Raw genomic sequence first — 27,768 nt, forward strand, 5'->3', positions numbered from 1 at the left:
AAGCTCCGGTTACAGTACGAGCAGTACGGCCGCAGCACTCAAGAGAGGAAAGGGTGTGAAGAAGCAGCAAAAGGGAGGCGAGGTCCAGAGGATGACGCGCTAACGGAAGGTGGCTACACCAAGCGGTGGGCGTGTTCTTGTTTTGATCTATCACCGGGAAGCCCGGTGTCATCTGTTCCAGCAGACTTGACAGACTGGACCAGTGAGGACCAGCTGGAACGAGGGCCACGGGACTTCGGTCCTGGAAAAGCATCTCTCGGATCCGGATGCGGATTTCCGAACGTCGTGTGTGACAATTATGTGCAGGAATAGATTTTAAATCCAAATTCCAAGACTGTTGAGCATCCAAGCTCGAGCGGCATTTGAGGTGAAAGTGTGTGTGTGTGTGTGTGTCATGTCAGCTGCGGCGGCGGCAGCGTTGGTGGCGGCGGGTGCGGTCTGCAGCTCTACTGCGTCTTCCTTCCTCGGCTAGCATGTGCTGATGAGCGGCGTGGTAAAGCTGGCACCTGGCTAGGGGTTTGCCGCCATTGGGACCGGAGGGGAGGGAGCATTGGGCCTGGTTCCCAATGGCCCAGTTTCTCTTGATCCTCATCCCGGGTCACGGGGAATCCTTCTAGCAAGTTGACCGAGTGGACCGTACAATGGATGGATTTCTCTGTGGATTTAAGGGGAATCGTACACTGGTGCTCCAGCAAAGGTCCAAGTGTGTACTGGATGTGCCGGTTCAAGACCCAAGATACATTGGTAAGCAAACCAGCAGGGGCACAAGACCACTGTGGGTACAAACGAATACACACACACACACACACACACCATTCAAATCAAAGATTGCATTTCCCTTTTTAGTGCAAGGACACACTCTTAAAACAGATTAGTGAAAAAAAATAACAGGCTAGTTGGTTAAGCCTGGGTAGCGGAACTAGGACAACGGTTCTCAAGTGGGGGGTACCTCTAGTGGTACATGAAGGAACTTCAGGGCTTACGTGAGATTTTAGCAGCGTTTCTGCTGATAAAAACTTAATTTCATGCTTTTTAATGCCGTGGCAGGAGGAGCACAGATTTCTTTTCAAATTAAGAGCAAATTAAACACAAATCAACTTTGTCCTGAATTGTGTCATACCCACTCCTTTACAAAACATTGTATGCCTTTATTTTCCTGAGTTTTAGACAGTCTCACATTGTCATAAGTAAAACCATTTTCATTAGGAGGAGCCAGAAATAAAACCGTTTTGTTTTTTGTATCAAACTTGCTTTTTGGGGGTAGGCCAACTTGCCTGAAGAACTATTTCACAGGGGGTTCATTATTGAAGTAGTCCTAAATGCAATACCAGTGTCAATACCATGAGTTCTTTTGATGCATAACATTTTCTACAAAAAAAACAGGACTCATACTGTGATATTTCACACTTTCCACAGTTATACATGCATATAAATTGCATGTGACACATTTGCGACTTAATTTATCACTAAACATTAGTTATAGTACTGATATTTCCAACCAGGAAGTGAAACGTCTTGTTTACTGAAGCCGCACGTCCCACTGGGCTGCCTCGCCCCCTTAATGATGTCACTCATTGCAGGCCAGCCACAAAACATCCATCTATCCATCATCCTGACCGCTTATCTTCACGAGGGACATGCTGACTAACCCAGCCAAGTGAATGAAGAGCCAAAACAGGCATTAAAATGCAAAACAGGAAAGAGACCGCTCTTACTAAGAGCCGTTCCCCCTATCAAATTGTTCAAGCAGTATTTATGCTAAAAGTTCAGCCCGCAGGTGAATTATTTACTACTGAAGTTGATTGTCCGGCTATGTGCTCCCAAACACACTTCGGCATTTTCCACAGTAAAACGAATACTTAAAAATGAAATGATGCTGTTTACTTGGTCGGCTCACATCAAAATCTCTCCTCCTCAACTCCAGAACCAAAATGAAAATGAAGAATATGGATATGGTTGGCGTGTATTTACTCTTGCACTGGTGATATGAGGGCTTGCTAACATCATCAGGCCTCTCACAAGTCATGTTTTTCTGCTCGGGCGGGGCCGCTGCTAAGAGCGCTGAAAAAGGAAAGAATGATTTGAAATGCATCAACGAAGGTATATAACACTTTGAGGGTGTTTAGGATGAGAAATCAACAATGTAACCTGTTTAAAACCTTCAAAAAGTTGAACTCCCATGATACAGTCCCTTTCACAAATTTTGGGGCAAATTTGACCAATGGGCTTGGAACACAAACACGAGCATCCACGCATCCCGTCAGCCGGCTATCGCGGCCTTGCAATCTTTTTGACATGGTGTCAGCAAAATATCCACGCCGGCTCTCTTGTGTCACGCGGTTGCCTGGGAACAGAAAGCGCGTGCCACTTTCGTTTACGTCGCAATCAAAGAGCACATCTGTGTTCCAACTGTTGCAGCCAATGTCAACTGGGGCAGAGGCCTTGGAAAAAGAACCGCCAGCGAATAGTGGAGGGGGGGGGGGGGGGGGGGCACTGAGGTAAATGGGTTGCCAATTGACAGGTTTTATGGAGATGAGCAAATAAGACACACGTTTTACATTGATGAGTTATGAGAGGACAATCCAATGTGAGAGGCTGGGCTGATGTGTGATAAACAAGCCGACTCCAGTGGCGAGTGCTGCTGCAGGCTTACGGGGATTAGGCAGACAGGCTTAATTCAGCTCAAACGCCGTTTGAACTGTGCCTGGCCAGCACCGCATCCTTCGCACGTTGAACCGGGGCACTCGTGTCCTTTCAAAGCCAGGCATATTCCAATTTGTGGCATTTACATGTCTGCTCATCAGCAATAAGACAGGGGGGGGGGGGGGGGGGGGATACCTCGACATCTTTCGGGCTTGGCTGACCTGATTTGCACTGTGAGATGCCAAGTGGATCCCCAAAAGCAGCATAAAATTGCAGCGGCAAGCAATGAACCCTGTGACCTAATGGTCTCACTGGAGTTCATGGCCTGCAAAGAAATCAAAAATTGGGAGCACCTTCAAATGCAATGTTTTATATTTTTTCCCTTCAAAAAACAATGACAGAATTTTGGAGAAAGACCTCCTCTATACACTGTATTCCAATATAGCATTTTGGCAATATCTGGCAACCTCGCGTGACCTTGTGGTAACCTTGTAGTGAGACCCACCAGCATTCGACCTTCAGTGACATACTAGCTTTAAAATGTTTTTTTTTATTTTTCTTTCGAATGCACATGCTCGTCAAACAAATGTGCTTTCTGTGTAATTTAAAGGGTTAAATTGATGATAACATCCCGTTATTTTGAAACTATATCACATCGTTATTTTTGGAGGATTCTTTTTTTCAAAGTCTAGAGTGCCTCAGAGTGGACATGCATGGAAGCGCAGTGCGGTTTGCTGATACGGTATCATTAGTGTTTGCAAAGTTGACTCAACGAGCTTTGAAAATAATTAGATGGCAATTGCTGTTTTTTCTTGTTATTTTGTTTAGTTATTTACTTTCTTGGCATGCATGGAGGATAAATAGGAGGCGTTTGTCTTAAAAAAAGGGTTAGCTTATAAAAAACAAAAATTATGTGCAGTTCAGTGATACAACACCATGCAGATCAGTGATACGGTATCACTAGTACTCGCAGAATTGGCTCAATAAGCTTTGAAAATAATTAGATGGCAATTGATGTTTTTTCTTGTTATTTTGTTTAGTTATTTACTTTCTTGGCATGCATGGATGATAAATACGAGGTGTTTGTCTTAAAAAAATAGCATAAATGTAAAAAGCAAAAATAATGTGCAGTTCAGTGATGCAACACCATGCAGTTCAGTGATACGGTATCACTAGTACTCGCAGAATTGTCTCAACAAGCTTTGAATATAATTAGATGGCAATTGCTGTTTTATTTTGTCATTTTGTTTAGTTATTTACTTTCTTGGCATGCATGGAGCATAAATTGGAGGTGTTTGTCTTAAAAAAATAGCATATCTCGAAAAAACAAAAATAATGTGCAGTTCAGTGATACAACTCCATGCAGTTCAGTGATACAGTCTCACCAGTACTTTTTTTTATGTATTTTTTGATTTGGACTGAAAATGGTACACATTTTCAAATGTACCCCCTGTTCCAAATATTCAATATTATGTTTAAAAATAAAATAGCGTTGAATTGGACAAACAAAAATGTAATACCGTGATAGGGTGATATTTTTGCTGAAGTTCATCAAACCGTGAGAATCTGATATGGGCCCATGCCTAGACACTAGGTAGACGATTGCCGTGGTTGCAATCTCCATCTGGCTGTCCTCCAAGTACCCCCAGCATGCCGGCTCACACAAACATCCATGGAGTTATCGGTAACCCCTCCCCCTCCCCTTGGTGCTTCTCTCACACGTAAACAAGCATGAGGCTCATCTGAAAACACTGACCTACATAATAAAAGCATGAGCTGTCTTCTCCGGAGTCAAACTCTCCTAATTTCTATTTTGTGCGCACATGAACACGATGAACTCTCAACGTCCTCATTAACCGCTGCCTGGATCATCCAAGTGGCTGCAAACCACTGAGGAAAAAAAAAAAAAACGGAGCGACTGAGGGGCACCGGCTTTTTTTTTTTCCACACTGTCGCAATGCATGTCACTGATGCTGTCAGTGGCGGTGGTCTTTTATAGCAAGAAACAACTCCGCACTGACTATTTTTAGACATCAAATACAAGACGATTGAGCGCGCATGCAAAATCTCGAGCTGCAGTCGAGCAAAAATTAATCCGTGCAGTTGCTCCCAGGAGTATTACATTTTCTCATCGCAGCCCACGACATTTTCTTTCAGATGAAAGCTCCTTTTTTAAGGTGCAATCGTAGCTGCAGCCTGGTCAGGCTATTATATGGATGTGGAATGACTCTTTATGACTGGCAAACTCATTCAAACGTAAATGCAAAGACGTTCAATTGTACTTGTTGAGTAATGCTAAAAATTGAATTTAATCATCATGCACTGCAAAGGAATAAAACCATCAAACCATCATGTGTCCTTAATTTTCAAATGTATTGGTTTAGTGTAGGCTAAATGCTAAAAAGTTAGCTTTTTTTTACTTGCACATGGGCAGGTCAACACCCAAAGGTGTTAAGAGAAAAAAAAATTGTTGATTTTTGTATTCAGCCCAAAAGTGTGCCCGATTGTATTTGATAAAATATTTGAGCATATTTAAACATACGTTTAAACATATTTTCAATTACGCTTGATTGTAATAATGGGGAAATAGGAAAAACATTTTTTTTTTCTCCACATAATGCCACAAGCTATCAGAAATCATGCACTAAATTAAAAAAAAAAATACTCATGACAAGTATTTGTAACTTAATTTTCAACTGTGGTATATTGTAGTCCAAATGCTTTTTTTGTTTCATTTGGACACATAGAAGTTGATACAGCATGGCATTATGAGGAAAAAAAAATGGTTGAACATAATTTTAATACATTATTAAACTTAGGAAATAAAAAGGTGTGTTTAACTGTAAATGCTAAAACCAATGCTTATGTTTAAGTCCGTTCTGTTAAAAAGATTCTCTTTTTGTCATTATTTCCTAAATGAAGAAAAATGGCCCTGGTCTTAAGATGAAGAAACATTAAAGCTTTTCATATTGTCATGAGAAATAAAATATATTTTTTAAGTGAAGAATCCTTAAGAAAATGCTTGAATTAATGTCTTGAAATAAGCATTCCTTTCCTAAGAATTTCTGCTAGACAAGATATTTTAATTTTTAGACAAAAATTAAGAATATTTCTTATTATCAGCCGTTTCTTAATAATGACATTTTGCAGTGTATTTAAAAATGTGTCCAAAGGAACTTTGGAAGGTTTTAGTGAATAACAATTCCATACTTCTATAAAATTGCCTCTCAGAAAGTAACAGCGGTGTCGAATATTGTACTGCAAAATGTTAAAACTGAGTACTGCCGATCCTTTGACTGTTTGCGTATTACTGTACTTGTCCATGTGTGTTTGTGTCTACCGCGTGTCACGTGACCTCGGAGGGATGTCGCAATCCTCCGAGGAAACGGACATGATGCAAAGCTCATTAGCGGCATCAACCTTCCACGGCAAGCGTAAGAAATTGGAAGCGCAACATCCCAAACTATAAATAGCCTGGCTATCTTTGCTTGACTTTTCACTGAGGATGACCTTGAATAAGAAAAGTTCCCTTCACAGCCTTACTTTGTGTTTGCAGTGGAATCATTTGAAGAATGATGAGCTCCAAGGAGGAGGAAAGCATCCGCTTCTTCCAGTACGTCGAGGAGAACGGCCTGAAAGCCTTCAACGGCCTGCTGGCTCAGAACCTGGACAAGGCCAGGAATGAGAAGAATAGGATATACCTGCAGGAGAAAAACGACAAGAAGAGGAAACAGGAAGAAGCCATTAGGAGGTAGGAACAAATAATTGTCATATAATTGTTATTTACAAAGAAATCCTGACAAAAAACATTCTGACAAAAATAATGAACTCTTGTTTTGAATCAGTTTTAAAATAAGCTTAACATGCATAGATGGTGCATACCTTGCTTGCAGGGATAGTCCATTTATTTTGCCATTTTTAACATTAAATGGTCATGTCTTGTCTATAATTTGAACTAAATTATTCCGTGTAAAATTGAAACCTTTTAAAGAAAAACAATACCGTTTGTACTTGCTTCACCTGTGTTCAGGGCTCAGATAACGGCCAATGACGGCTCACCTGTTGGTCATGTGACATTCATAGCCTGAGACTTAAGCAAATGTGATTTCGTTTTCACTCCACAAGAGAAAAAGAATGTGTTTTTAAAAGAAATAATTGCACGTGAAAAATTATTTAGTTAACAAAAAATGTACTCATTCAATACCAAAGACGTAATTCTGCATTTTTCAGAGCCCAAACATTGACTCTCAGGTGCTTATTTATATTTTTGGGCAAATATTTTCAAATGTTATTCATTGAGAATCCCTTTCAATGCCACAATAAAGTATTTAGCACCAAATATATCCCACAACCTTTGCCAAAGCTTTTACAATCCAGATCATTTTCAACTCTTCGATTTAAATGACGATTGAATCAAATTACTTTGATCCATCACCCAACCCTATGTTGTGCACATATACTAAAGACGTTGCAAACTAAAGACACTGTTTCCCCAATTTTGTTTGATCTCTACAATTTCCAACAAGTTTCAACTGATTGCACCCTAAAAGACACTTAAGTGACAGCTCACCCTTCTTTTCTTAATTCTAAAAGATGCTCCCAAAATGGAGCAGTGATGACCTCAATCCAAGTCCTAAATAAATCTAAATGTGAAAAACTAATTATCCTCCATAGATGACGGGGTGGGCATAGTCTGTACTCGCAATCCTCCAAATGTGGCAAAACGCCTGCGCCACAGGGACCCTGCGGCCACTTGGCCCAATTCTTTCAAACCCTTCATGCTGACATTTTACCTCTTCGCGAGCAGGACACTTGACAATACTTCATTCTAGGTGATAAATTGACTAATTGGATTAATTTGTCAATATAAATAAAAACCCGAATGTCTGGACTATTAAAACGTAAAATGACGTTTTTGGGACTGAATGGAAATTTGATAACTAAATTATTCTTCTCATACCATTTATACTTTTAAGAACACATTTTTTTTCTCTTGCTTTCGACTAAAAATGATATCACATGTGCTGAGGGCTCCGGCTCCCATCATGGTTCAGCTTAAGAATGTCACATGGCCAACAGTTCAGCCATGATTGGTCATTACCTGAGTTGTGAGCACAGGTGATATCATATTAAGTTGACAGCAAGCAGAAAAGTGGGTTTGAATAAATGATTATAAACAAAATATTAAGGTTTTACTGCGAAAAATGGCAAAATAAATAATAAATAAATAAAATAAATAAGTTTTGTGCAAACTACGAATATTACGTTTAAACTCGAACTGATTTTAAATCAGTATTCTTTATTTTTGTATGAAAATGCAAAAAAGTCTGACATTTAAATCAATGTTTTTTGTGTATTTCTTCCACTAAAATTGATTTAAATCATTGTCATCCAGCGTGATTGAGGAAAATTAAAATTTGGGGGGTTCATATAAGCAGCTTTGGTCATTGTTTGATTGAAGATTTACAACATTTATGAATGAATAGTATAAAAAATAGAATTTTTAATAATGCAAAACAACTAAATATTTAATATCTGCAGCCAGAAATTTTTCAGCGGGGTGGCCAGGGTGACAGAATACCTCAGAGAGGGGTGGCCGTGCATACGTCCATCATTCCTTCTCATACCATCCATAGCAAAACAGATGGCATTCTATAAATTGTACATTTATTCTTAAAAAAAAATCCTCCTCCTCCATATCCATGCACCCAAATCCATGAATTATATGTCAACAAGCCGGTTTATTTATAGGCTGTTTGCCCAGTGATTGGCTGAGAGAACAGAGCACAGGTGCAGCATCACATGAAAAAAAAAAAAAAGATGTCTTGAATCATGGCAATTTATTCACACGAAAAGCATATAGGATGGCGAAACCGGGAAGGCCGGCCTCACTCAAAGCTAACGTGTTGATCTGATTGGCCGTCGGCTGTTCCAGCTGTCACCAGGCAGAAACACATCTCCTGCAATGGTACTTGCATTTAATCACCAACCCCCCCACCCCCCGACAGACAGACACACACACACACACACACTCTCCTCCTTATTCTTGGAAACGCTTTTTTTTCTCCCACACGCTTTCTATCTTTTCTAGGACTGTTTTGTTCACACGTGTGCTCTCATATTTACATGCAACTACTCGCTCTCTCATTCAATCTCAGACAGTCAATTAAGACAGAAAAAAAACAGGGAGATTTGTGGGGTGAGGCACGGAGGTCATTTAATCGACCTACATATGGCTTCATGAAAATTATTTTGGGGGGGGGCACTTTCCCTCTTGTGACTGTGTATAAATATTTCAGCATTGGGCAACAGTTCAAAGACAGCGCAAGGGTAACAGGACAGTAAACGAATCTCTCTGCAGACGTCCTCTTGTCCTGGAACGGTCACCAAATTAACATTAGCTTCTTTTTTTTTCCATGAGTAATACAAAACACTCAGTTGAATTTTGATGTGTGAAGTGTAATTGCACATCCATGGCACTAGGTGGTGCAGTGGCACTCTTACTGTCAAAGTCTGTGCGGGAGTTATAAACTTTCACAATTTTCGTATTATATTATATTATACTGTATTTTGTTTCATAATCACATTATTGATTAAGAAAACACGATTTAAAAAAACAGCACAATGTTAAATACATTTCTCTTCGGGTTAATATTTTCGAGATATTGGTGCTTCTTTCCAGATCATGGACATACAATTATTTATTGATTTAGTATTTTTTTTCAGCATCAAACCGTTCGATTGGTTAAAATGTTTCAGTTTAAAGGAAGATTGACATTTGTTTTGTATTTCAGGCATTTTGATGCACTTTAAGATATGTTTTTTTCAGTCTGAAATTTACAATATACCTGTATTGTTTTTTTTTTCTTTTGTTTATGTTAATGGGGTTACAATTAATATATTTCTACCATTGTTGTAAAGAATGAGTGAGTGTGTGTATGTGTGTGTGTGTGTGTGTGTGTGGGGACCAGCTCTTTCCTAAAGCGTAATCTTCCTCAATGACTCCGTGCCCCCTATCCTATCTGTCAACATGAACACACCATATGCACACGCTGCTCAAAGAGCATGCCTCTTTTCGGCTCGGTTCTCAGGATTGTGTGCTCGGGCGGGGTCGTACGGCACTAAAAATCGAATTAAAAGTGACAAAGACAAAACAAAGCCCTCAAATGAACAGGACATAAGCACTCTAAGGCCTCATCAATCTGCACATGCCAGACGAGCACACGTGCGCTTTATTATTGTGCCTGGCTTCTGTATCTTGTTTCTATGGTTACGGCGTTGCTAGGCAGATTACAGCTCAGACCAGACCCCACCGTGTTGCACCTTCTGCGCAGCAGCTGGCCGGAGGGGGGTTCAGAATCAGCAAAGTCACACAGCAAAAACAAACAAAAACATGTGAATTCCGCTTCTTGGTATTTGTTTAATTGAAATGCCTCAGCTTTACCCTTTTTATTTTCCTGATAATATAAATGCTTAGTAAAAATTCTAAGGTGTCAAGCTCCACATTGTCCACGTGAATCATAGACATTAGCATGCGCCACACAGACATCATTAAGGCTCCTTTCATGCCAATCACCCATGTATAAAGATTGATTGTGTACACGCCGGAGGGTGGGGGTGGGGGGGTTAAAAGTGCAATAATGTGAGTAGCGGCATCTATACTATCCAGAAGTGGAACTCTAATCAATGCCTTACTGTGAAAAGGGAAGCAGTTTGCAGAGGACAGTAGCACAGCTGTTAACACTGATTTAACACTCAAGTGACATGTGCAAAAAATGGAATAGAGAGGAAGAGGGAGGAGAAACATGCCATGTTGATTGTGTACACTGTGCAAGGAGTCTTCTATTAGTTGTCCCCTGACAGGAAAGCCTGGAGCTTGGACAAGGATGCAAGGCTTTAATATGAATGCTGTGTCCCTCTATGATGCAATGTTATCTATTCGTGGTTTATAACTCACAAATTAATGAATCGTACTCTCAGATAGTTGATGAGATGCTTATAAAGAATGTTGGGATTCTTTTTGTAAATTGCCACAAAGTTCTGGCTAATAGGGAAGTAGTTGTTGGTGTTAAGAAAATTTTGCTGGATTTTAAGATTCTTGTGTCAGGAAGGAGCTAAATTTAGTCTGGGTTGTTAGTGGATATTGCTAAATCATATGCGATAGATGCATGTGCGTTATCTGTGTATGATTTTCACTTCAAATCATCTCACAGCAATAATACAGTTAATTGTTGGTGTCAAGAAAGGTTTGAATATTACAATCTATGCATGTCAGGGAGGAAGTTAGTATAGGTCTTTAGTGGAAATTGCTCAACCACATAATGTTTTTTTCCACTGGATTATTTTTTGCCATAAATCACCTCAGAGCAATATTGCAATTCATTGTTGGTGTAATATTGTTTGAACTGCGATCTTTGCGTGTCAGGGAGGAGCTCTATTTTGTCTGGATTGTTAGCGTAAATTTCCAAAATTTATGCAAACTTGCATTTCCAGTGCATTTATTTTCCTTATAACCATCTTATAGCAGTATTGCATTTGATGATTCACGTGTCTTATATTTTTAGAGCAGAATTCTTCATCAATTTTTACCATATGTACATATAAATAGGTGTGTCCTGATCCAATATTGATGTTGTATTATATAGGTTGTTCATCAGTGCTTCTCATTTCTTTTTTTCTTTTTTTTTTTTTTGCAAAGCAGGAAAGAGAAAACTTAACACCCCCCACTCATCTCAATGACTATAAATAAGATAAACTGTAAAATATAAATGCTATATTGTAAGTAACATAAAAACTGTATCCTATTTAACAAAACATTAACAAAAAAAAAATAATCATCTTTCAACAATCGTTAATTACGTTTTTTGAACCACATTTGTACAGGTTAGAGGTTAGTCTAAAGCAGACAAAAAATTACCAAGTGAATTACCACGTCTGAAAATGAAAAAAAATGCAACTTATAGGGGATATCCACGCTGCTCTCAGGGACACCTGCCCTACTGTTGGAGAAGGACTGGTCTACATCCAGGTATCAATGATCTGATTGCTATTTAAAGCAGTGACAGGAAAAATTTTCAAATTTGGAGCAAATGAACTTGAACATGAAGTATATATATATTTTTAGTTTTTCCACATTGCGTAAGAGTACAAAATGTTGTAGGTCTTTATTTTCTTCGGTTTCATATCTATACGCATATCGATGTTGTATGAAAAGTAAAAAAGTTGCAAGGGGACACCCCTGGCTTTACGGCAATTGCACACCATTAAACCGTGTCCTTTTTCCCATTTTGCAAAGGACGGGGGAGGACATAGCAACAGAGGGCAAGCACCTACGCATGGGCTCCATCAGCACGCCAGAGCCGCAGGAACACATGGCCGTGGCCCATCCGCACGCGCTGGCCTGCGGGCAGGGCTTCTCCGTGCGCTCCCAGTCACTCCACTCGGTTGGCGGCAACAGCGGGGGCGGAGACGAAGAGGTGGGCAGCCCCACCTCCAGGAAGCAGCCCCCGCCCAAGCCCAGGAGGGACCCGGCCACCAAGCTGAGCATGTCGTCCGAAGCGGTGGACCACAGCCCCGCGTCCGCCTGCCGCGGAGAAAGATGTGATGGTGAGTGCTGGTGGCACTTGGCACCCAAGTGCGGTGTTATTTTTAGCTCCCCTTTGAGGTGCCCTCCTCAAGCCCGCTTTTCCCACAGCGACACGACGTGACAGCTCGCCAGCCGTCGTCGCATACAACCGGACCAGCAGATGCCTCGTTCAAAACGTATAAAGAACTACTTTTTATGAGTGCCGATACCAAGCAAAAAATTAATCGATTAATTGACAACAATCGGTTATCAATTTAATCGATACAGTAAATATTTTAACTCTCAAAATAGTACAATATCGATACACTAGTCCTTTATCTCTAAGCACGATCAAACTACAATCTTTTAAATAGATATAAAATATTAATAAAAAAAAAAAAAACTTTGGCGTTAAAGAGGTTAAGAATCAAAAAATCATCAAAGCCCGTTTTTAAATGAAAATTGTCCAAATACTTTCCCAGGCCCCAAACAGATATTATTTGTTAACCTTTGTAGTTTTTTTTTTTTTTTTTTTTGCAAAAATATGTTTACTTTGAAAACAAGGATCGAAGTAATAACCCTATTGGTTTCAAAAAGGTTGGCCAATACACCATCAGTCACTCTCGTTTGAAGTTGTTTAATATATTTTTTTAATTTGCTTTTTTGCTAATATGTGAATTACCAAACAATAATTTGCAAATAAACATACTGTTATGCAAAATAAAATTGTATTCAATTGATCCACGGAATAAACTATGGAATAATCCATTATGAAAATATTCAATAGGGACAGTTTAGGTGTCCATCATTGCAATACAGAGTATGCAGAGTTTTCATTAAATTGAAGAGTTCATACTCCTAAAAACTATATTCAACATTCTTGTAACGATTATTTGATGAATGGATGAAATTGCTTTTAAAGAAAACAATAGATTTTTGATTCCATTACTGCTTTGGTCTGTAGCAGGTTAAAAAAAAAAAATGGGCAAAAATGCCATCACTGTTTATCAATAAGTACTGTGCATGAGGAAATCCTCTATTATAGTTTTGAGACGTGAGAGCAAAGCAAAACTGGTTGCCGAGGTTTTCGGTGTCCATTTCAGTCCGGATGCTTGACTGCCAATGTGATGCAAGGGGACTCGCCCAGCCTGTCTGAGATTGGTGGGGATGTCCGTGTGTGCGCAGATCTTCCTGGGCACCACGGCAACCGTCCCACAGAAACTAGACCCCCCCCTCACCCAGCCAATCGCAACGTTCCCGTGCAGCGCCGTCCAATGGGGCTGCGGGGAGCCCGAGTCTGAGGCGGGGCAGCCAATGGCGGCCAAGCTGTGGGGGTGTTCCTGGCTGAGGGGGAGGGTTGCGTGCACTGTAGCAAGAAGGGGCGGAGCTTGGTAGAGTAGAATCCATTCAGGAGGAGCGAATGACCTAGATTTGAGTTTCCCTCAGGATGAGGGTACGGGGTTGCGGGTAAACATGAAAGGGGGAGGGAGGGAAGGAAAAGGAGCGATCGAGGGAGAGGAAAAGGGACACGACGAAGATGTCACGAGCAGTTCTGGAAAGGGATCCGCCACGCAAACCTGTTTGTGCAAGTATGCATCTGTTGATGAAGGAACATGCACGCATATGCCCCTCACACTCACATGCTCACGCACACCCGCAAACACACATATTTAGGCACTTATAACTTACTGTAAATGTCCCATTGAAATCATGACACACTGAAATTGTAACTCCCAAACACTACGCCATGCAGATATGTCACGCGAAATCAGGCAATTTCATTCATCTGATGCATAAACCAGCATTTTTGTGCAAAAACATATTTCTTCATCGATCCATGACAGTGACGTCTAGCAACAGGCAGACTCAATTAAATGCTGTTCCCCAGGATCAGTACATGGAAGCACTTCAGGGGGTCTGAGATATTTAAAGAATAGATAAGTGCTATGCAGGAAAACAACAAAGCTAAAAGTATGCATTGTAAAGCCGAAACAGGTATTAGAAATGTTTCTTTTCAAATTAAGAGCTTATGAATTGGAACATGTAGGAATTTATTGTTAATCTGTGTTATAGTGTATCCTTTGCAATATATTGTGTGCTTTATTTATTTTTTTGTTGTTGAATGAAATATGCTTGGAGGGACCACTACAAATTCCAAAGTTTAATAGATTAGACACAAATGGCACAACACTGTCATTTTTTTCCATCCAAAAATGTTTTAAAATGGTTATGGTTACTTGCCTGAAAAAAAATAAGGAGGTACATCATTGAAAAAAAGCTTTAGAACCACTGCCCCAGATAAGTACATTTGTAACTTAACCAAGATGAGAGCATCACTATTTCAGTGTCTATGCTTTGCTGCATTTTTGTGCCGTGTGAAATATGTGCCCTGATGCCAAACATCAGGATGAGGCAATCAGGAAACAAGCAATTGAGCACCAGTCTTATGTGTATTTCATCATCTATGACTTACCGCAGGGGAACTGTTCAACGGATGGCTTCATTTGTGTCTTTCCATAATAATTAGCATTCAAAATAGCAGTGCCCTTGTACATGAGCATCGAACAGCCAATGTGGAGTCAACATTTGTGAATGGCAAACTTGTTCAACAAACTGCAAATTTCAGCTAGTTTACAAACACATTAAATGTTATTTGCAAATATTTGCAAAACGTACTTCTAGGCTTTTTCTCATAATGCCAAAGCGTATGTAGACTATGGATTAGTCCAATGGTTCTCAGTTGATTACATACCCGTGGAGGTACATGAAGGCAGATTTTAACAGGATTTCTGCAGGTATCAACAAATCTAATTGAGTGCTTTTTTAATGCCATGATAAAAATACAGTAGTTTATTTTCCCTTTCAAATTAAGAGAAAATGAATTAAAACATGAAACAACTCATGTCTAAATTGTTTTACAGTGACTCATTTGCAAAACATTGTATGCCTATATTTTGTTCAGCTTAGTGTGGGTGCATGATGCCATTAGTAGGGTTGAGCTATAATCCAATTCAATTAATTTGACATTTTAAAAATGTCATAGGTGGTAGGTTTTAAGCAAGTTATGCACAAGCGATTAATCAATTTTTTTTTTGCTATGAATGTCTTGGGGCAGTGACCCTGAGCCAACTGATTCAAAATCAAAGCAGGCTTGCTGGTACCTATCCCAGCTGACTTCAGGCAGTGGGCGGGAGACACCCTGAACTGGTTGCAGGGCACACAGAGACGAACAACCACTCACGCACCCAATCAGACTTAAGGACAATTTAGTGTGTTCAATACACCTGCCATGCATGTTTTTGGAGTGTGGGAGGAGGCAGAGTTGAGAGTGTGTGTATGAGTGTGCGAGCGAGTGTGTGTGTGTGCCAGGATGCTGGTGAGTCATAGAGTTACGAGAAGTATATGCGTGTGTCTGGGCCATCTGCTGTCTGAATTATTAAAGGCATAAAACCCGCAGCTTGAAAATTTTCTGCCATGATCTGGGTCTCAGCGACACTCACCACCAGCAGGCCTGTCAACGGGAGGGACGCTCGATCAAAACGCGTGACCCACAAAACCACGTCGAACGAGTACTGTATGACGACAGTTCAACGAGTTACGTGCAAGACTCTGAGGGGATGACGTGCTCTACTGCAGTAACTGGTCGAGCGAAACATCATATAAGCTCACTGCACCACATCAAAAGAGATTCACACTGCAATGCCACGTCACCGCAATCAGAAAAAAGCTCCACCGCGTGTGTTTGTGTGTGACCCAGATACCGCACTTGCATACTGCTTCCGCTGCTGTATATGCGACCTAGAAACGCGCATATGCCTCAACCATTCCCACATATCTGACTCAAGATACCGCTCTTAGCCATGCACGTTGACCTACATCTGACCCACTGAACCATGCAACGTGTTGCTTTGCATTACCGCTTAGGATTCATTCAGTGATTCATTCAAAAAATGCAGCAAAAAGATTGTAGTGAGCCCTCGTTACGTCTCCGTTTGTTTTTTGCTGCTTCAATCTACTGTGGGGTTTTCATTTGTGACCGTGACAGTATCTATAGTGGGTTTGCCTTTCATTTTGGCAGGATTTGTTGATGTTTATCTACAGTCAATAAAATATGAGGGGAATTTGTTTCACAAAAATCAAGGCAAGGAACCTAGAGCTTGTCACACCCCAAAAACACCCGTTCTGACAGCACTGCTTTACAGAGAACCTTTAGGAACTCAAAATGTTCCAATGGGCCTTTCGGGTATTCAGTTTCTAAAAAACAGACTACTGGATCCACAGTGTATCAGGAAGTACAAGGAAAGAACAAAGATGATGCTCAAAATACTGATTATAAGTTGCGTTTGGAAATTAACGTGAGCTCCTGCAGCACATGAGGATAAGAAGACTTAATAACTACGTAAATATGTTTAAAAAAAAAAAAAAGATTAAAATTTTGTTCGGTCAATGCACCTTTTTCTCTTTTTTGTGGTGTAATCCAAAACCAACCTCGAATGATGATAGTCTCGTTTTCTTGAGAGGTTCCCCAGTGTATTCTAAGCCTGGCCCTCTGCCCCTAAGCCAGGCTTTTCTTGCCCCCCCAGTCACCAAAAACGTTCCCAGTCCGTCTTTGACCACTAGGCTTAGCACGTTTTCTGGTGGAGATCTTGCCCCTCTTCTTCTCTCAAGCAGAAGACAAAGAAAAAGTACTTCAGTCGGTAGTACAAAGACTTACAGCGCTTGTTTTCAACTCTTTGTTTTGTTTTGCACTTTAAAAGTTAGAACCATTAAATGTAACAAGTGTTGAGCAGAGTGGAAAGTGTGTGGAGAAGAAGGATTGGTAAGGGCTTACAAGAGCTGTACATTTTTTAAAGGTTGTCATCTGTCTCACAGCTCATGGATGCAGTGAGGACTGCCGGCGGGTGCCACCGCCCAAACCCAAGAGGAACCCAAACACACAACTGAGCGTTTCCTTTGACGAGTCATACATCAAAACGCACGGAGGCGGCGGAATGTGCCCTGCCAAAACGCTCCACCGCACGTGCTCCCCGTGCGAGCGCAATACCTCACCGCCGCAGAGCGACGACAGCCCCACCGACGACTGCGAGGACGAGCCTGTCTACATCGAGATGGGCGGGATAGATGTCGGGGTGCGAGAACTCTCCAAAAGCGAAGACGAGGAGCCAGGGGAGTCCGTGTACGAGGAGATGAAGTACCCCATGCTGGATGATATGGAGTACCGTAGTGACCCGGTGGGGTGTCGTTCCGCATGCCCTACCCCGGCGCCGTATGACCCCGAACCTCTCAGTCGATGCTCCACTCCGAGAAACATTCCTTTCTGTGATATTCCTGCACCGTTTCCCAATTTACTTACCCACAGGCCTCCGCTGCTGGTGTTTCCCCCGGCACCGGCCCAATGCTCGCCCAACTCGGACGAGTCTCCCCTCACCCCGCTTGATGTTACCAAATTGCCAATGCTGGAGAACCAATCTTACAGTAAATCTCCGACCTCTTCTGCCGAGCCGCCCTCATCAGCACACATCCGTAGAGAACTCACGGCCACGCCGACCCTCACGGTTTCCGGGCGCTCCTCCGCGCCTCCCCTGCCTTGTACTCTCTACAAATCGTCCACCTCTTCCTCCTATCAACGCAGCCACTCGGCGTGCCCGTCCCCAGTCAGCATGGGTCGCTGCCTCACCCCGTTGAGCCTGATGCGAACGCCGCCGTTCGACACTACGGTGCCATTTCCGGGGGGACTGCCCAGGAGCGCTTCCGCCACACCTCATGGCAAAGGGTCACCGCCCCAAGATGGTGTGGGACGACTCCACGGTTCCATGCAGAACGTCTCCACGGGACGTTCGCGGACACCTACGAGCCCGCTGGATGAACTGACTAACCTGTTTACCACTGGGAGAAACATGCTGAAGAAAAACACCAGTGGGAGAAAATCCAAAGAGCCCGGAGAAAGTAAGTCATTTCACACATGTTCTTGAAATCGGGTATCATCCATCCTCAAAGAATGTGATCAGAGCTAACAATTGCAAATTATAGAGTGCCCTTGTTTGCTGGCAGCATTACAAAGTTGATAGCACTGTCCAACTTCAAATCATTAGTCCTGATTATTAACCCTGTTCCTCCACTTTCGACATCCATTCTCAATTGAGTTGCCAACTCGAATCATCCTCTGCACATTCATAAATGTACCCATTGATGTTCCTTTTTGTCTCATACCTGGCGGCTTCGTTTCTAGCTTTTTGTCTCCTACCTGGCAGTTCCATTTCGAGCATCACTTGAAAGATACATCCACTATCTCAATCTGGTCTCTGCATCTTTTTGACCAAGACTTAAATCTGTGCTGTCCTTCTGTTTTGATCAGTCCTTATTCTGTCAATTTATGTCACTGCCAAATTTTAGCATCTGGTAGGTCTCCTGCCTTCTGGCGATTGTCTTGTTGAAAACTCCGGAAATAGTGGATCTTTGTGTCTTCCTGTGCAGCATTCCATGTTCAATAATCTAGGTACTGTGATCCGAGTCTGATACAGATATTATTATTAAATCTGAAGGGATTATAGTCAGAACCAGGCAAAGGCTTATTCGAACTGCCAAATGACTTTGTGTATGTTTTTTCTTAAACATGTATCCCAGGCAATGCTTTACATAGGAGCTAATTTAGTGCTAAATAATTTAGAATGAGATGTTCCTTATGTTTCAGTTTGATCGAAACATGAACCACAGAAACAGCCTAGATATCTATCCTTACACTGTACTCTTAGCAACTACTACATAGCAACAGTGGAAGGAGAATTCCATTTCTTATTTGCAGATTCTCTCCCTGAGGCTAGAGCAGCCAATCAGAGCTTAGGACATGCCGGCGCTCGGCGGAGCAACACGCTCCTGATGTGCAGACAGCAATGGCACTCAACTCCAATCTAACACCTCATCGGAGCATTACAGATGCTCTTGTCTATCCAATCACTGTATGGTCTACTTAACAGTTGCAGCCAATCCGAATGCAGCTGCAGCTTTTACACTCTGCAGGCAATTTAGGTGTCTTGACATTAACACAACTTGAATTTACCACATGCCTGACAGTAAAGTTCATTTGCGTTTTTATCATCTTTTATTATTTTTAAATCAAAATGGAGATACAAAACATCTCATTTCCGGGAATTAATCTGAACCTTGCTGCTTTTGTCTTACTCCTAATGTTCTATTAGTATAAGACTTTTTTTTTTTTTTTAATTAGTCACACAAACACGTGTGTGTGTGGGCGTGGGTGTGCGTGCGTGTGTATGCGTGTGTGTGTGTGTGGGAGGACAATCACGACCGCTAGAGCTTCTTTTTTTTTTCTTTCAAGCATCAACAACTAGTGTGACCCACATAGCAACTGGTTAATCGCCATTTGCCACACATACAGTATATGACACATGCCTATGAACAGTACTGTTATGCAAGAGCCCATATAGGAGCCGTATAGAACCACAGTTCTGCCTTATGATGCGTAGTGGAAAGCTGTAATGCCTTTATTGTTTTTCTACACGAACACCCACCGGAATATAATGTGTGGAATTACAGTAGTGTTAAAGCTGGATCTGAGACTGTCAATGAAGATTTAAGAAAGGGTTTTCAGCCTGAGGCATTCTTAAGTCTTAAGTAAAATAAGGCCATGTACGTACTGCAGATGTGGCACTTGGCACTACTACAACTAATACTACTACATCACACACACAATCATCACAATATAAATAATAATGAATATTATACAGAATACAACGCCTTAATTGTCATTGTATGGCCTCTTGAATATCGTCCTCATCATAAAAACTACTATGATCAAACAACTTTAATAAACCAGTATAATCAATAAGGAAGGGCTTAAATTCTTTGTTCAGTATGCAGTTGGTGCCACCTAGAGGACAATTTTTCGTAATGCAACACTCTAAACAACAAATCTTCAGTAAAGGGCAACTTTATGAATTAAATGATGCTGTGTTTCACATATGAACAAATATTTGATAATTAGCATGTCTACATGCTCAATGCCATTAACTTCTTATTATTTATACCTTCTATGATTATTCACAGCTGAGGCCAAAAGTAAGTCCCACAGCGATTCCAAACGTGAGGGCAAAGAACGCCACAGCCACAGCAAGGAGTCCAAGCGAGACTCTAAGGAGCGCCACAGCAAAGAGTCCTCTCATCGCAGGGACAGAGACAAAGAAAGAGACAAAGACAAAGAAAAAGACAAAGAAAGGGATCGATCCAGCAACGTGGAGTCACTGTCTCACAGGCGCAACAGCAAAGAACGAAGTGGCGTGGACGCCCCACTCGTTCGCAGGGACAGTCGGGATGGCAGAGACCAAGGCTACAGCAGTGTGGAGCCCATTCCGGTTAGGTGGGATTCTAAAGAACGGAGCTGCAGCTCCGTAGAACCCGTTCCGCTGATTAGAAGAGACTCAAAAGATAGAGGGATTAATAACGGAGACTTGATGCCGAGACGAGACAGTAAGGACAGGGGCACGGGACACAGTATGGAGTCTTTGCTCAAACAAGAAAACAAAGACAGAGAGCGATTCCTCGAGCAGGCGCCACCAGAGTTGCTACCGAGACAAGACGGCAAAGACGGCGGTAGAAACGGTGTCGACTGCAGACACGAAAGTCGAGAGAGACTGCTGGATCAGCCCCCGGAGCTTTTACCCCGACAGGACAGCAGAGAACGAGTCAGAAACGGGGTGGACTCAAAGCACGAAAGCAGAGACAAGCCACCCGAGCTTCTACCCCGACAGGAGAGCAAAGACCGGTTTAGAACCGCTTCAGAATACAGGCATGATAGCAAAGACTATCGTCCTGATTTATTACCTAGACAGGACAGCAAAGAGAGGGCAAGGAACGACATGGAGCACAGACACGAGGGAAGAATAGATCAACCGCCCGAGCTCCTTCCCAGACAAGAGACGCCCAGGAGCAGCAACAGTAAGGACCGGGTCGGATATGTCTCTGAATCCAAGCAAGAGGGGAGAGAGAGAAGCATACACAACGGAGGAGACCTCCCGCCACCTCTTCTGCCGAGGCAGGACAGCAAAGATCTGAGCCGAACCGGCCTCGAAGTGAGACGAGACAGCAAGGACAGAAGCTTGAACGGCTCGGATCAGCACCAGTTTGATGGTAAAATCACAAAGAGTCCCACGGTGATGGAGTACAGGTATGACAGCAAAGAAAGGGGACATAGATCCGACGGAACACCGCGACGAGAGAACAGGACAAATCCGAGTGCGGACCCGTCGAAAGGACAAGAGAGGAACGGGAGCGCAGTGTCGGGCCAGCATTCATCCACCACCACGCCTACTCACCACAGCAGATCAACTGGAAGCCCCCCGATGACCGTAACTGGTGAGCGTACTTTTTGTCCTCTGGTTCTGTTTAGTTGGCTATCAAACATTATGAAACATGGTATGGATTTTGCACTGCATTTATCAAACGCATTCTAATGTCCACTTAAAAATTGTTCATGACCAAACTATATTACGATGATCTAGGTTTTTGTGGAATACAATTGTGCAAAACGTTCCTAAAATGAGACTTTTGTTCTTGTTTTTGTAGATATGAAAGCAGCACCTAAATATGCGCGGTCACCTTCTATGTCTGCTAACCCTTCCCCAATCGGTACACCACAAAGGAGAGCAGCAGAGGCTCATCAGAGCCAGGTAAGCACATCAAAGTTTGAGTGCAGTTACCAGTACCATGGGTAATCCATTTGTAGGTAAATTATTTCAAAACTCAAACTATCATTGTAGGAGAATGCTCCAAAGTGAAGCATGTAGTTGCTTGTAGTTGGGCCAAATAACCAAAAGCAAAAGCCCTATCCCATCGAGGAACAAACGTTGGCGAGTATCGGTGAGGGTAGCGACTGTTTAGATCTTTTCAGGGATTGTTCAAGGCGTTCGTGTGGTGGCTGCCAGACGATGGCCCGGACTGCTCTGTTTACATGGAATTTTTGAACATACGCAAAACCTCCTTGAAACAAAAGCAGTAAAGGTGAATGTCTGCCGACGGACTGGCAACCCTCAACGAGTTCAAAAGAGCCGGAGCCCTCGCTGACACTCGCCAACATTCACTTGACTTTTAAACAACTGTAAACCGCCAAGCCATATTCAAGACTGTGATTGAGTGCCGTTGATAGACCACTGTTTCTGTCCTTCAGATGCCCCAGATGCCATGGATATGTGGGGACACCACCATGCTGGAGCAGATCGAGAGGAAGCGAACCCTCTGCAAAGAAATCCGTTCCAGACAACATCCTCAACTGCAGCGCTATCTGGAGAGGCCTCCTCCAGACCGGAGTGAGGACAGGCACCACGAACGAAGTCAGTGCAAGCAAGAGAGCGCCTCGGTCCTCCCGGCTTGCGGGAAAAGCAGCGGGGCCAAAAAGATCCGTCCTCCTCCTTATCCGACGCAAACAACTGTATTCTGGGACACTGCAATCTGACTTGATTCAAAAACACACCTCCCATCTGCCACACTACCCAGAATGGTCCCCTTCCTCACCCCTTGAGGACATCTAGACAACCAACTAGAGCACCGGAGGGATGATGCTCATTGATGTCAAAGGACAATGGTGTTACCATAGCAATATTTCTGCTTGTTCAGGTTGTCATGTTTTCTTATCATCGCTGGTGATATTTGATATTTTTCTATTTCATGTGGCTGGATTCTTGTAATATAACTAGTAGAGTAGATATTTGAGGAATAGATATTTTCTAAATCAGATGGGGATTAAAGAGCATCTTTAACTATGTATAGCAGATGTAGATGCCATCTAATTTTCCATTTGTTTTGTTGTTTTAATTTTTTTATGTTTTATTGCTTACTTTGATCTTAAATAATCTACGAATACTTGTCCTGTGGTAGCATAACTGTTTATTTTTTATTTTTAGACTCAACACTTTCATTGTGCTTAAAAGCACAAAAACGAATAGTCGATTCGCTTTTGTCTGCATCTATTTGACATTTTCACTGTTGTATTGTCGGTTGAGGAGTTGTGTCGACTAGTGTTGTAGTTCTCGAAGTCGGTCTTGGTCTCGAGACCGACTCGGGACCACCTTTTAAGGGTCTCGGTTATATCTCAGAATCAAAGGCATTTTTACTCGGTTTTGGAAAGGGCGGACTTGGGATATTTGATCAAGGCTGGTCGAGACCACCGCCATCATCACTACTACTACTGCTAATGCTGTGACAAGCGAAAAATTGAATAATTTGTAGAGGAGAAACAGCAAATTTGCTAACATTTGAGATTTGATTTGTTTGCTTGTGTTTGCTGCAAACTAAATTAGAAAAAAAAAGATACAGTTTACTCTTCCGGTTATCTTTTTTGTGCGTGTAATTTCTCAGATTACCTCCTGAGACCCAGCCTATTCACTTTAGTGGACATTGGTTTTGTTATTTACCTTTTGACTCATTAGAGCTACCCTACTAATTAGGAGTATTCTCAGTTAAAGGCATCCTGGCTTTTCCAATGATGTCTCATCATGTCCCACTGAGACAAACCGAACATAGAAGTTGACACAAACGAATAGGCCTGATCTGAGGCGGATATATGCAGTTTCGGTCTTGTCACAGTCTCGACTTCCAAAGATCTTACTGTTGTGTCGGTGTGGACCTTTAAAAATCTTGGTCTTGTCTCGGTCTGGACCTTTAAAAATCTTGGTCTTGTCTGGCTCTGGTCCTTTAAAAATCTTAGTTTTGTTTCTGTCTGGACCATTAAAAATCCTGGTCTCGTCCCGGTCTCGATACTTTCTACTCACGATGATGTCTTAGTCTCCGTTGGTGTGGTCTTGACTACAACACTAGTGTCGACATTAGGAATGGGTTTAATCGATTGTCAAATGTAGATCGGATTGTTGATTAATCGAGTTTCGAAGCATTTAAAGCAAAACGGCGTGCGCTGTCAATTCAGTATCAAATGGTTTGCCATCTAAAGAAGCCCAACATGGCAGCTATGGGAAGTTGAGCTTCATTCAAACATGCAGCATCGTTTACCACAATCCAGCACTGTCAGCAAAATTAATCCCAAACTATCAAGGAGACATTCTGCCGTCCCATCGAAATGACAATAAAGAAGAAATATACCTCCATAGTCGATCAAGGGAATTTGGCAAATGCCCATCCCTGACGGTCATGCTTGAGATTTGTTTCCAAGCCCACTTCAGTTTGTTCCAAATGTACATGAGTCACACTAGAACAGAAACAGAAATCATAGTGCGCTTCTGTTTGTGTATCACAACGAAAAGTCCCTTCACCGCAGCCTTTTGTAGGGAGAGTTTAGTAGCGGGGCTGAGAAAGTCTAATTATTTCTGTCATATTTTAAGACACGGTAGCAAATTAGAAAATACATGATTAACAGTATAATTTCCAAAACCAGCCAAAGCCTGTTTTAACCTTTGTGCACTATTTTGTCCAATTCTTTGATCTTCACATCAAAAGGCATTTTACATCAAAAGGAAAGCATTGAAAGAAGACACTCGGGAGTTGAAATTTCACCCAGGTGGTGACAACGTGTCAAAGTTCAACATGGCACGGCCGTTTAGTTTTCACACTACCAGTAGTGTGCGGTACCTTAGCTAAAATACTGCTAGTAGAATGTCGAAGGATTTGTCCAAAAAATGGACACAACACTGCACAAGGGTTAAGCGAGAAACTGTGTGGTTGCACTTCGAATGGGTTGATTCTTCGAATTGGGCTTGGTGGCAATAGCTGGTCCTTTGAACGCCGGCGCCTTTACTTTGCCATGCGCGCTGCAAGTACCACAAAACAGTGTAAATACTTGATGCCAACAACCAGCCTGTACAATCAACACCTGAGCTTTTAGAACATGTCTTGATTTTACTGCAGATTATAATAGCCATATGCACTTGCTTAAGAAATACCTTTCAAGATGATGCTTATATACAGTATATATTTTTGAAAACGTGACAAGTAGCGAGCTGTGCCATGTGCGTTTTATTTGGCAGGGAAGTAAAAGCTTCATTGAGGCTTTGGCAGCCTGGATAGATTGCGATTGGCTGGAAACTTTTACAGACATCATCAAGGACCTACGTCATGGCAACAGCAAAAAAAGAAAAAAAAAAAGAATATAAGGACCGGGGTTGCACAAAGGCCTCCAAATCTGGGAGGTTTTCCCAAGAAAACTGCACTGCCCGTCATCGTTCCATCACATCCAATCAGGCTGGTTAAAAAAAAAAGAAAAAGTTCCTTTTCCCTCTGCTCTCTCCCTCTACCTCAACCTCCCGCTTTTGTCATCTCGATTGGTCCCCTTTTGCACATTCAAATGCAATGTCCACATTGCCAAATAGAATGGGTTTGACGGATGAGCTCCAGGGTGCCAGTGCAGTAACCCCCACCGAGGTCCTTCGGTGTTGTACCGCTCAGTGTGTGTGAGAGCTTGCGAGGAAGTGAGCTCTGTGTTTGTGTGTGCCTAGCTACACTGTATGCAAGCTGAATCTAAAAATAAAAAAAATACAACAAAAACATGATTGTTTTAAAATGTTCACTTTGCCCCGCACCCAAAATACTTGGGGAGCTGGCGGAGGAGTTTGGAAATGTAATAACGATGATGATGATGTACAATCTTTTTGTGTGTATAAACGTGCACTGTGAAAAGGTAGAGAGAGCACCGCACTGTCAGAGTCCTCTGTCTTATTGCACTGAGTGTTCTCTTGTTTTGCGTATTTCAAAAAATTTTAAAAAAGGAAAAAACATGTTTGAGGAAAAAAAAAATGTACTGTATTCTGATTGTCACTTGGCTTTGTTAAGAGAATTAAATAAATATGAACTTGAAATCTGCCATGGAGAAAATGACTGCTAGTGAGTTTATTTCCCAGAGGAATTTGCCAAACGTGAAACTCAGAAACGTGGGTCAAATGTGAGATACGCTAATTCCACGTGTCAAACCCAAGGCCGGGGGTCAGATCTGGCCAATGACATAATTTTATGTGGACCCCAAGGCAAACCATGAGTGTCAACTTCATGTTTCTAGCAAAATGCTCTTCATTTTTAATATATGAAATTTTCTCTACTATAGGATAATTTGATTTACAGTAAAAGGTGAACAAATGATGATTCCAAAACTAGTTCTACATCAATTTGTTGTGTTGAGTTATATGACCCCCGTGGGACATCACTCCTAAAATTCCATAAAAATGAGTTTGACATTCATGCAAATCCTTTATACCATCTGCTAGAGCTTCAGATTGACAAAATGCAATTTCCTGTGAAAAGTGCAAAATTCATAAACACTATGTCCTGAATTAGACCTAGTCTACATGTAACCGGGTTTCTTACAAACAGAATGTAAATGGTAGTTTTCTGCCCTGTCTTTTATACACCCCCGTTTTTTGTTTGTTTGTAGTTTCATCAAAAACATAGATGAAAACTCCAGCTAAAAGTGGAGATTCACCAAATTCTCCGGACCATAGACTGACTTTTGCTTCATGCCTCAATAAAAGTCACTCGCTATCATACTAATTCAATCAAGCAGCTCACGCGTTTGTTTACTGTGGAATTGCTGCTCACCTGCTCTGCGTCTGACATTAAGACCACACAGAATTCCACGTTGGATGAGACTGTGCTGCAGTGGGGAAGGAAGTGTTCAATTTTTTTTTTGTATATAAAGTTGTAAAAAAAAAATCTTCTCTTCTGCCGCCTAGTGGCTTGACATGCTTGTGCATGAATTGAAATACACATTTATCCATGTGTTCACAGTAGAGGTAATTTGTTGAAACAAACAAAGCTGTATGAAGAGATTTCCATCCATTTTCTATCGCTGCTTATCCTCACAAGGGCCGCAGGCTTGCTGGTGCCTATATGCAGAGACTTATTTATTTATTTATTTATTTATTTATTTATTTATTTATTTATTTATTTATTTATTTTTAACACACAAAGAGGGGCGTTGGTTCCCTCCGGAGCACTCCGGCTTTCCTCCAAACTCAAAAATATGCATTGCAGGTGTTTTGGACATACTAAATTGTTCTTAGGGGTGATTGGATGTGTGAATAGTTTTTCGTCCCGGTGTGGCCTGCAATTGGCTCGCAGCTGGTTCAGAGTGCCCCCCACTTTTTATATCGCTTCTGGTGCTATGTATTTAAAAAGTTGGATAAAGAAATTTTATCCATTCATATTTCAGCTAGCTAGTGTTGCCAGGTTGTTGTTTTTTTTTGTCATGTTTATTGGTTATTAAATCAATGATAGCCAAATTAAATGTCAAAAAGCCGCAAAAAAAAAGCGTTGAAATGCATGACCTAAGTATGGATTAATTATAGGTTTTGTAAATTTAGCTGTAAAAGAGCACAATCTGGACAGCAGAAACAAAGTAGTATTTGCCCTGGAGGAGACTTTAGTTTAAAAAATACACAACAAATGAGGTACAGTGTCAAGATAATCATCAGACATACATCCTCCACCGGTGATGGTAATAACATACAATCATAAAAATCATAATTTGTGAAAACAAATATACAAAACCAACCCGGTGTACTCAGAAGCTTGGTTTAAACAACTATTTTACGAAGTGAGTTTGTTTTCTA

General features: G+C 41.7%; 1 protein-coding gene across 1 annotated transcript; it reads left to right on the top strand.

Moving 5' to 3' along the window:
* nyap2b (neuronal tyrosine-phosphorylated phosphoinositide-3-kinase adaptor 2b) lies at window positions 1–26,038 on the top strand. Its single transcript, XM_088430092.1, has 7 exons — window positions 1–744; window positions 6,200–6,394; window positions 11,939–12,249; window positions 17,081–18,154; window positions 20,273–21,577; window positions 21,788–21,891; window positions 22,389–26,038. Exons 2-7 carry the CDS (start codon window positions 6,216–6,218, stop codon window positions 22,671–22,673), a joined length of 3,258 nt encoding a protein of 1,085 aa, XP_088286218.1. The 5' UTR covers window positions 1–744; window positions 6,200–6,215; the 3' UTR covers window positions 22,674–26,038.
* Window positions 26,039–27,768: the final 1,730 nt, after the last annotated feature.

The sequence above is a fragment of the Hippichthys cyanospilos genome, chromosome 12 (assembly GCF_059441005.1).
Source record: "Hippichthys cyanospilos isolate Australia breed blue-spotted pipefish chromosome 12, RoL_Hcya_1.0, whole genome shotgun sequence".
In the NCBI taxonomy this organism is placed as follows: Eukaryota; Metazoa; Chordata; class Actinopteri; order Syngnathiformes; family Syngnathidae; genus Hippichthys; species Hippichthys cyanospilos.

What these genes read in the sequence shown, in the direction of transcription:
- nyap2b (XM_088430092.1), top strand. Translation starts at nt 6,216, where the DNA reads ATGATGAGCTCCAAGGAGGAGGAAAGCATCCGCTTCTTCCAGTACGTC. An exon ending in CCGCGGAGAAAGATGTGATG is followed by an intron (nt 12,250 to 17,080) that starts GTGAGTGCTGGT and finishes TCTGTCTCACAG; the next exon opens with CTCATGGATGCAGTGAGGAC. An exon ending in ATCCAAAGAGCCCGGAGAAA is followed by an intron (nt 18,155 to 20,272) that starts GTAAGTCATTTC and finishes GATTATTCACAG; the next exon opens with CTGAGGCCAAAAGTAAGTCC.